This window comes from Lampetra fluviatilis, chromosome 32 (assembly GCF_964198595.1).
Source record: "Lampetra fluviatilis chromosome 32, kcLamFluv1.1, whole genome shotgun sequence".
Taxonomy (NCBI): Eukaryota; Metazoa; Chordata; class Hyperoartia; order Petromyzontiformes; family Petromyzontidae; genus Lampetra; species Lampetra fluviatilis.
In genome coordinates this window covers 7,270,936-7,281,139 of record NC_136306.1, presented here as the reverse complement: position 1 = coordinate 7,281,139, position 10,204 = coordinate 7,270,936, and the positions used below count along the sequence as shown (strand labels likewise).

General features: G+C 56.2%; 1 protein-coding gene across 1 annotated transcript in view; it reads right to left on the bottom strand.

Annotated features, from left to right (window-relative positions):
• Nucleotides 1–639: 639 nt before the first annotated feature.
• The window catches only part of LOC144943691 (prickle-like protein 2), a 50,583-nt gene continuing 41,018 nt past the window's right edge, over nucleotides 640–10,204 (bottom strand). Inside the window, exons 6-8 of the mRNA XM_078871434.1 lie at nucleotides 7,513–7,699; nucleotides 5,523–6,560; nucleotides 640–3,462 (exon numbers count right to left, since the gene is read on the bottom strand). Coding sequence (XP_078727560.1) covers nucleotides 2,345–3,462; nucleotides 5,523–6,560; nucleotides 7,513–7,699 — 2,343 coding nt within the window. The 3' untranslated portion in view covers nucleotides 640–2,344. The remainder of the gene's footprint in view (nucleotides 3,463–5,522; nucleotides 6,561–7,512; nucleotides 7,700–10,204) is intronic.

Here is a 10,204-nt window from a genome sequence, read left to right as displayed (position 1 = left end):
TTGGTTCTTTCGGTAAAGTTACGTAGAATGGAAATAATAAAATAATAAAAATAACTATAAAAATAAAACATATATTATATTTAATTACGTTTTATTTTTATTATTTTATTATTTCCATTCTACGTGACTTTACTGAAAGAACCAAAAAGATGTTGCCATACTCTTAAGCGTTTAATAGAAACCTCCCCGCTGCATACGAGCTCTCGATTGCAAGTTGACTATTCCTGCTATTACACGTTAACACCGCAGCAGCAGCAGCAGCAAAAGAAAGTCACCACCACACGTGTGTGTGCGCGTGTGTGTGTATATATAAGAGTGAAAACAAAATAAATGAAATGGAGTTGGGCCAGGCACACCGAGCTCAGACATAGGAACAGCCTAAACAAGTGAACGGAGGAGGGAGGCGGAGGCCGATGGAGAGAGGAAAGTAGTGGGACGGAGCACGAGTCGTTGGGACAAAGATTTCGGAGATGTGTTGGGGGTGCAGCGAGTGACGAGCGGACGTCTGAGAAACCGCGGGACGCGGACTTCAGCAAGGCAGGCAACTCGACGAATCCCGCGCGCGAGAAAAAAAACCGGCGGGGCGTTTGAGAAAAAAAAAGATCATTTAATGTTTATTCAAAAAAATTGCATGTGCTCACCAGTTTACAAAGACATGTACATCATTTATTATTCTTGGTGTTGTTTACCTATCAATAATAACAGTAATAATTAATATTATTTCAAACAACAATGGCTTACAGAGTGAGTGCAGGTATGTGATATATATATATAAAAAAAACAATACTGATGAAATGCTCTTATAATAATAATTATTCTTTTTTGGTGAAACTGATGGCACGCGCTCCTCCTCCCTCTCCGGCCACCATCCCGACGCACTTTCTTGTCGACACGGACGCCCGCGGACCGAAAGCGATCGAAGGCCGTCGAATTCTGATTTTATTTGACCGTTGGAAACGGAACCCGCTAAACGAGCGATTCCCAGAAAAATTCCAGCACTTTCCGCGCAAACGGTGACAAACTCCCCACCCCCCCCATCTCTCCGTTACGACAAGAAGCGCGTTGAAGGCCGGTCAAACCTGGGGGGGGGGGGGAGACACACATCAAGTCGCAGAGGTGCTGCTGCTCGCGACGAGAAAGAAGGCGTCAAAACTCTCGGATGGACGGCGCCGCACCCCTAACGGCTCCTCTCGAGCTGGTGGTCTAGACAAGGCTACCCGGAAGCATCGACCACTCGTGCTGCAACGCGGCGGGGGGGGGGGGGGGGCTCGTGTGACGGGAGCGAGCGACGCACTGTCGCTGCACGGTCGTTTTACAAACCGCGGCAGCCGCTCCCCCGAAGCCCCCCGCTTTGAAGCCCTTTGGATTCGACAACTTTGCGCGCGACGTGAAGAACCGCGAGTGGACGCGCGGAGGCACCCCGGCGCACACGCGCACGCGCTGCTGGTATTGTTATAAATACGTTACGCGACGAAATAGCGGCACCGCGTGACAAGCAAAAAAAAAAGGTTTTACATGTTGTAATACGCGAGTTAAGAAAGTCGAAGGAAGAATTAAAAAATAAAATACATATATAGGTGCACTTAAAACATTAAAGCTCTGTTACATTTACCGTTTGTACTTTTTTATAATCAGCTTTAGCGTTACTTACACGTTTTTTTCTTTTTTACATTTGCCCTTGTTGTTTAGATGTAGAACGTGGAATCGTGTTTTGGTTCGAGGGTCAGGATACCTCCGAGGATCAACTCTTCCGCACGGCGACAAACCGAGAGCCTTGCGGCCTGAGCGCGCGTTTGCCGCGCTTTCGCGTGCAAAGTCGGCCAAATCACAGGATGATCGGTCTCAAAATGACGACGCGATGATAGATAGATAAAGATAATAAAAAAATCTACGCACGCCGACGATAGGCGCAACTTGAAAGGCGGCTCGGCGAAACGCCATCGTCCCATCCGTTGCATGAACTTCGCCGTCAAAGCACGCTCCAAGCACCATCGCAGTCTCGTTCCCCCCCTTCCACTTAAATAACCGTTCTCGCCCTTGATATGCGCGAAAGGAAGCTTCGCGATCGAAGCTCAGAACCTTGGAAGCACGTCCTCTTAGCACCATGACATCTGAAAATGTGTGGACTTTACAAACGTAACAGACGGTTCGGTCCGTTCGCACGGTAAACGAAGTGGCGTTTCTTCTCATCATTTCCAATCCTGCCCTCTCCGTGTCTCTCTCCATCTTTCGCATGTGCGAGCGTTGCTGTCCCGATTTCGCGAAGCGATCATCGCCGTTGTCCGTCGGGCTCGCTCCGTCGCGGCCGGACCCGGCGTTCCGGAGGTGCTCACCGATCCGGTGGCTACGAGATGATGCAGTTCTTATTCCTGCGCCGGCGCTGCTGCTTCCTCGACAGCGCTGGCATCGTGATGGAGTGTGGCGGCTGCCCGCCGTACCCCATCGTCCCCGCCATCGTCCCCGCCAGCGTCCCCGTCAGCGTCCCCGTCAGCGCCGCCGCGCCGCCACCGCCCTCGCGGTACTGACACCGCACCGGCACCACGGTGCGCGGGATCGGCTGCCCCAGGAAGAACCCGTCGTCGTCCGAGTCCGACGAGGAGGACGAGCAGGTGGAGCACCAGTCGTCCGAGCTGTCATCCCCCTCGTCGTCCAGGTCGAGCGCCAGGTCGGCCGGGTAGCGGTTGGGGAAGCGCTCCACCGTGATGTGGTTCTGCGGCGCGTAGATGGAGCGCGGCGCCTGCGGGTAGCCGCCGCGCGCCCCGCCGTCCCGCCCGGACTTGCGCTGCATCAGCTGCTCGTAGTCCTCGTGCGTGTGCACCTCCGGCTCGTCCTTGAAGCGGCACCGGCGCCGTTCCACCGCCGCCAGCTTGTGCAGCGCGTTCTCCGAGCGCGAGCGCCGCGACTTGCGCGATCGGTGGTGCCCGTGGTGGTGCCCGTGGTGGTGCTGCCCGCTGTGGTGCCGCTGCCGGCTGTGGTGGTGCTGCCCGCCGCCGCCACTGCCGCCGGAGGCGCGCGAGCGTCCGTCGTCAAAGTCCATCGGTTTCCGGCGGGGGCGCTCGCTCAGGGGCGCTCGCGGGAACGGCATCGCCATCGGCATCGCCATCGGCGCTGCCGCCGCCGCCGCCGCCGCCCCCCGCTCCGGTTCGAACTGGGCGAGGAAGCGCGGCTGCGACTGGGAGCGGCGCGCGCGGTCGGGCGGTCGGGGCACGGCGCCACCGGCGCGGCCGCCGCCATCGCCGTGGAGGGGAGGCAGCTCGGAGGGGCGGCCCCGCTCGCGATCGGGGCGCTGGCTCGAGCAGAGGCCGGAGAGCGACTCGGCGCTGCGGCAGCGAGAGCTGGAGTTGAGGGTGCCCGCGGTGCTGAGCTTCTCCGCCGAGCCGAGGCCGCACTCGCTGTCAACGAACGGCAGCGAGAACTTGGACAGCTGGTCGGGCGACTTGCCGTCAATGTCCACCGAGAGGCCTGGTGATGTTTGAACGAAAGAAAAAGGGAAGGGGTTTAATTTTTTCGTGAAATAATTTACACGTATTAATCAAAGGAGAACTGGAAAACTGTCAGTTTCCTTGCATCGGCTGCGTACACTGCTGTGATTTTTCTGGACAATATTAATTTGAAATCGTCAGTGCCTTCGCTTCAGGATGTTTGAGCACACTTCACCGCATCCTGTCAGTGCGGGTTGGTGAATGGGAGGCCCAGGACCGGTTCAGGTATCGCCTCGCCACCGGTGTTAACCGTGGCCGGGAATCAACTTCAGCTCACCAGGTACGTACAAGCAGCACGCTCGCCACTACGTTATTAACTTCACCAGCGGACGACGACAACAAAGTGATTTAAACAACACGTAAATACTAAAGGCATCTCAACGATGCCAGGCAGGACTACATAAACAATAACACAAGTTTGGCAGATTGGGTCACGTTGTGACACACGGCGTACGATGTTGCTACGTACTTAAATCACCAAACACATCAGCTGTCCTGCCTTATGAGCATGTGTGTGTGTGTATTTATATCGTGTCATCCGTGCAAATCGCAGACAAAGTGGGAAAGGCAGCCAGAGCCTGAGTGAAATCATTGCCCAAGTTCTGTGGTTCTATATTGGGGGTTGTTTGGCCAACTCCATGCCATGAGCAGTCACCACAAACAAAACCAACATTTTTGTTCCATTGCTCATTAGTTGGACGATTCGGGATCGAGCGACGAGACGGCCGAAATGTTTACATTGGCAGCCTGGCTTCTCTTTTAATGTACTCACTGTCAAAATATATTTAAAAGTTAAGCTTTTAAAATCTTTTTTAAGGAGCCTAAAAGCTTACGTTGACCAGTTTCAAGCCGGAATGACCGTACACGCGTCTGCGCCCGTCTAGCCGCCCCCCCACCCCCACCCCGTTCAACTTTAGGTTGCACAAACAAATAAAAACGATCCGTCAGCGTCTCCCGTTCGAGACGCGTCGCTCCCGCCGAATGAGACGAATCGGCACGGCACGACGTGTCACTCACCTGATCCCGGGGACGTGGTGGCGACGGCGGCGTCGTCTCTTGAAGCGCGAGAAAAATGCGTCGAGAGCCAAAAAAAAAAAACGACGGCGTTCTGCTGCCGACAACCCATTTGCAATCGACTGAGCAGCCGAACGACCGATCGATTATTCCAGGGCGCATTTTAGAGGCTACACGGCGTAGTCGCGATTCTCGGCCGCGGATAACATGGGCGGCGAGAGACGTCTGAACCTGTCCCGGGGCACCCCCCCCTCCCTTCAACCAAGCCGCGCTGAACAAACGCGGTGAAGTACGGTCAAACAACCTCCATGACCGGCACGGCGTGGAGACACCTTCGATCGGTATTGGATCGATGAATGTATGTGTAAGAGGCTAAATGTCCAGCCCTTTTGCAAATCCACTGCTGGATGAAGGCCCCCCACCCCCCCTCCCCTGCCCCACCCCGCCTCACCGTGCTGGTCATGGGGGGCGACGTAAATCCGAATTGTAATGTAGCGTGTGACATGGATATTCATCTTTTCGCTGTCCCGAGCCGCTCTTGTGAAGCGTTCTTCTGTATCAAAACCACTCCCGTTCCTTGGCACGCGGCGATGCGTCGTACAAACGCACAAACGCACGCCCAACGAAAATCGACCCGCCCACCCAGACCAACCTTCCTGCGCACACCTCCTGACCACGAAGCAATCGAACACGCCCTAGATATTCCTCTCCGCCCCTAGCCCAACCGCGTCGGGTTATTGCCAGTGACGACTGAGGCACGCGTGCGTTGTCACGTGTTGCGCTCGTCAAACGCGTCACGCGCTTTCTCTCGGCGGCTCTGTTGACCGTCGCACGTTGCCCGGCGCTTATCTGACATCCGTGCCGACTTTGTACTCAACCCATCTCTACCCGAGTGTGACATGTGGCCCTATCTCACATGACGGCCGTTACTTACAGCCGATAGGAAGAGGCTGTCCAGGCGGAGGAAGGGGGAAGAGAAAGAAAGAAAGAAAATAAAAAACAAAAGCTCTCGTGAACGTCGCTCACCGGTGATGTTGGAGAGAGGCAGCGACTCGATGGAGTCATGCGGCGACGCCCGCCCCGATTCCATGTCCATCAGCCCCCACACGGCCGCGCCGAGCCGCGAATGCTGCTGCAGCTCCCTGGCGCTGAAGGCTGCTGCCGCCGCCCCCTCGCGATGTCCATCCTGGATCCACGGCCCAGGCGGCAGAGGCGGCAGGAAACTCATCTCGCCCGCTGCCTTGTAGGCGGCCTGCCGGACGCCGCCGCCGCCGCCCTGGGGGCCATCTTCCGTCCGCTGCCAGCTCTTCGCCAGGCCGTACAGAGGGTTGTAGTCGACCAGCGGGTTGCCGTAGTCGCCCACGGCTTTCGGGTCCTGGAGTAACCGCTCTTTGGTGCCGCTCGCCTGGCTGCCAAGCGACTCAGCGGGGCTGCTGGCGCGCCGCCGGTATCCGGCTCCGCCGCCGGCGCCTCCCATCGCCGCCTCGGGGGAGCTTCTCCCGCCGCTCGACGCCACCGAGCGCTGCGTCAGGAAAGCCTGAGGCTTCTTCGGAGTCTGGTCCAGGCCGTACGCCGCCGCCGCCGCGGCAGCAGCGCCGGCGGTGCCCTGCGGCGACTCGGCAAAGCCGCGGAATCCCGGCGCGCTCCCCAGCTTGTCGAGCGTGCTCTGCGCCGACGCCGCCTCCAGGCTGTAGCCGGACGACTTGGGCGCGAGCATCGGCTGAACGGCGAGGGCCGGCGCCGCCATCATCATCGCGGGCGGCGCCGTCATCCCCGACGCTTCGATGGCGAGCGGCTTTTGAGTGCCGGCGGTGGCGGCGGTGGCAGCGTTCGTGCGGAAGCTGCGGCGAGAGTCCCGCGAGCGCGCGCTCTGGAAGGCCGAGTCGGCCGAGTCGGAGGCGTTGCCGTCGTCGCCCAGGCTGCAGGCCTTGGAGCAGAAGACCTGGCTGCGCTGCGGCAGGAAGGGGAAGCCCAGCAGGGAGCTCTTGCAGCGCGCGCAGCTGAAGCAGCGGTCGCTCGCGTGCCAGAACTGCCCGCCGTACGTCACGCGCTCCTCCTCCAGGCCTGGCGAGTCGGAGACGGGAAAGGATGGCGGTTGAAAGACGGGGAGGGGGGAGAGGGGTAGAAGTCATGCGTGCGCGGCGCATTCGGTCACGCTCGGTGAGTCGCGTCGTCGTGTTTGCCGTTGGCGGAGAGGGGGGTGGGAGGGTGGGGGGGGCATTTGATTCACGCGAATTTGACGGCTGTGCTCGTGCCAAGCGCGGGAAACAGCGCAGTCCGGAGGCCGAGACCAAGGGGCCCAAATAGCGTCTCTGCTGAGTGGGGTGTGGGCAATGCTTTAATGATGAGTCCCAGGTGAAAAGTTTCAATCATATCGCAGCGTCTTAGCAAGAGTTATCGTGCTCGCCGCAACCTGCCCCCCCCCCCCCCCCCTTACCAATTATAGACACCCAGACAGGATAGAGCCAATGCATTGACACTGCAGTTCCAATGTGAAAGTCAACACGTCCGTAATGCACCCTCTACCCACGCCCCCCCCAGGAGACATTTGAAACTTCAAAAGCACTCGAGTAGGGAGTGGACAGGACAGTGGAACAACTTCTCCCGAGACTCCGAGTCTCTGCAGCGAGGATCGCGGCAACCCCGTAGCTACAAATCCTGTGTCTTTATTCAACTGATGTCCATGGCCACAATCGACCGTGGTCATGCAACGCAAACTATGGACCGTATGAGCAAGCCTCACTGTGGGTCTGTGTGCTCGGAGGAGGAAGGAGGAGGAGGAGGAACAGCAAAACGACACAAACTCTCTCTCTCTGCTGAGGCCCTCTTATCGTGGCCAGCAGCACCATCAGGACCTCGACATTGGCATCGACGTCCCGAACAGATTGCCACCAGAGTCAAGCGGGGGGGGGGGGGGGGGGGCAACACGAGGCGGCGGGCTAGTGGCACGGCTGGCGAACGTGCCCACGGCGATGCCGCCTGCCCAGTTAAGCGCGGCAACTCCGGGCCTCCTCACCGATGTGCTGGTGGCAGCTCTCGCACGCCACCGTGTGCCGCGCCTGGAAGCACGAGCAGCAGAAGGGGCGTCCGTCCTTCATGATGTAGCGCTGCCCGCCCAGCACCACGTGGCACTCGACGCAGCTGAAGTGCGAGATGTGCCAGTGGCGGCCCTCCGCCTCCGTGCACTCGTCCGCAAAAATGATCTGGGGTTCGGAAGGGTGGAGGGGGGGGGGGGACAGGGGGGCAGGTTCGGTGTTAACGCTCGAGACGCTACCGGAGTAAGACCAAGGCGCCCCCCCCCCCGAAGGTCTGTACGGTTCAGTGTTATTTGCAGAGGGTGTCCAATCCTGACCGAGTAGTTACCGTTGTTATTGCTCGCGGCTCAGGGAGCCGGACTTAAAGGCATCTTTAGCATTGACGCAATGGGACAGAGTGACCCATGGGAGAGAGAGAGAGTGCGATGGGGGGAGGGAGGGAGGTATTCTGGCTGGCAAACGAAAGGGAAACGGCAAACATCGTTGGCAACCATCGCCAGCGAGAACCTTCCAGAAGAATGTCTCCGGTGCGTGAGTCTCGTTCGTCCGTGGCATTCGACAACGAACATTAACTTCGTCATTTTATTGGCAATTTCGGGAGTCGTCATTGGTGATGTTGTTATTTATCAGCGTTCTATTTCGCTTCGATTGCATCGATACCTTTGAGTGTAGAGTTGTATTTTTACGTACAGCACTGTGAGACGCTTCAATGTGAAGGAGGCTTTTATGATTGATAATAATGAATTCCTCAAGGCAGCACCCGCTTCACTAGTGGAGTGCATATAAAAGAAACAGAGAATATGATTTTGTATTTTTAAAAAATTTAATCATTCAGCGCACAATATATTCCACGTAGTTCACATTCACGGGGTGTGAGATGGATTGCAGCATCGCAAGACAAAGAACTACGACTTTTTTTCTTTTTATTTCACCAGGTAAGGCCCACAGAGCTGTGTAGCTCTTTTGCAGAGGCAACTTGGCCACAAATGATAGCTCAACGAAGTGGCTTATCGTGTGGAAATTCACAGCAGCCAAATACTCTAAACGCGCGTTTAGAGTATTTGGCTGCTGCGAATTTGATAGTTCAACGAAGTGGCTGATCGTGTGGAAATTCACAGCAGCCAAATACTCTTAACGCGCGTTGACTCTAAATGCGGAGGGGAAAACCGGAGGGCCCAGAGAAAAATCCACGCGCAATATCTGACGTTTCGATCCCAGTCACACACGCAAGCGAATCGCCGGGCATCGTTGCCGTGCGACACGATGCGGCGGAGAGCCGCGCGTCGCTTCGGCGAAAGCCTCCGCAGTGACAGACGCTTTGGTGACCGTGAGCTGCCCTGCTACCGCTGCTGCAGCCGTAGGAAGAAAAGAAAAAGTTCCTCGAGCCTGCCAACTTCTGCGTCTTTTGCAGCGCACAACCGCTAAAAGGCCCAAACGCAAATAAATCAATGTCAGCAGCGTGCGTTGCGCGTCGCAGGTGTCTCGCGTGAAACAATAAATAAGCGCTGCCTTTTACAAACAGAGCGCGCGCCAGTTTCGTTTACACATCTGCGAACTGGACGAGAGCACGCTTGGAAACGTGCGACTCGGAAGAAATGTGTCGAAAAAAAAGTGTTTTGCCCGATTAATGCGGCTACCGTATATAAAAAAAAAAACGAGAGAAAGTACATTTTCACAACAATAATTTGTGTGAGTTTTCCTAAAACGGTCCAGGTGGATGGGTTCGTGTGACTCTTGGCACAGAACCCCCGCGCGGTTTGCGTTTGTGATTTGCAAGTGAAAAAAAAAAGTGGAAATTAAAGGAACAAAAACACGCCGTTGTGGAACAGTACTTCGACACCGCAGACGTCTTTAAGCAAATTAATTAAAGCACAAAAAAGTCAACCTTGCCCGGCGCGCTCTCCCCCCCCCCTCACCGCTTGGCAAAGAATTTTAGCGAAATTGACTTGTCAGCTTTTAGCGAACGTGGCAACAGATGCAATGTGTCACTGGGCCCTGAAAACTCGCCAACCCAAACCCCCCACACCCCCCCCCCCCCACTTACGGGAGGGTTGGTTGGTGGGGGTAACGACAAATGATATATTTTCGTTTACGGACAAGGGAAAAATGGGGCGGGGAACAAAAAATTACGGAAGAAATTAAAAAAAACGGGAAAAGTAGCACTCCATCACAGCCCTGGCTTTCGTGTGGTCACCAACTTTACTTTAGGGGGAGCGGCGCTAAAGGTGAGAATCTTACGGACGTGCGGATTTTATTCTATTACGTTACCGCAGGTCTCACGCGGGTGGGCGGTGGGAGGCCGTGGTGGGAGGTGGGGGGGGGGGGGGCAGCGGCTACCACCACCGCCGCCACTGCCGCCAGCGCCGCAGCTGTAAATCTAGACGGTAACTCAATCAGGTGAAGCAGCCATCGGGGGTAGGAGTGGAAATCACGGTCAGTGGTGGTACTGGCCCCACTGGGCCACCCCCCGCCCCACCTCCCATCACCGTTCAAATAATAAAATCCTAATGAGATGGACAGGAGGGGTATAATAGACACAACGGCAGAAAGAAAGGAAAAAAAACGGAGACATACTTTATAGGATTCAGTGGGATGAGAAATGCTGATGGGGTGGACATCAGATAGATTACTTGGATTGTTGTGTTAATCGTCTTGTGTTGCGGATATCAGGAT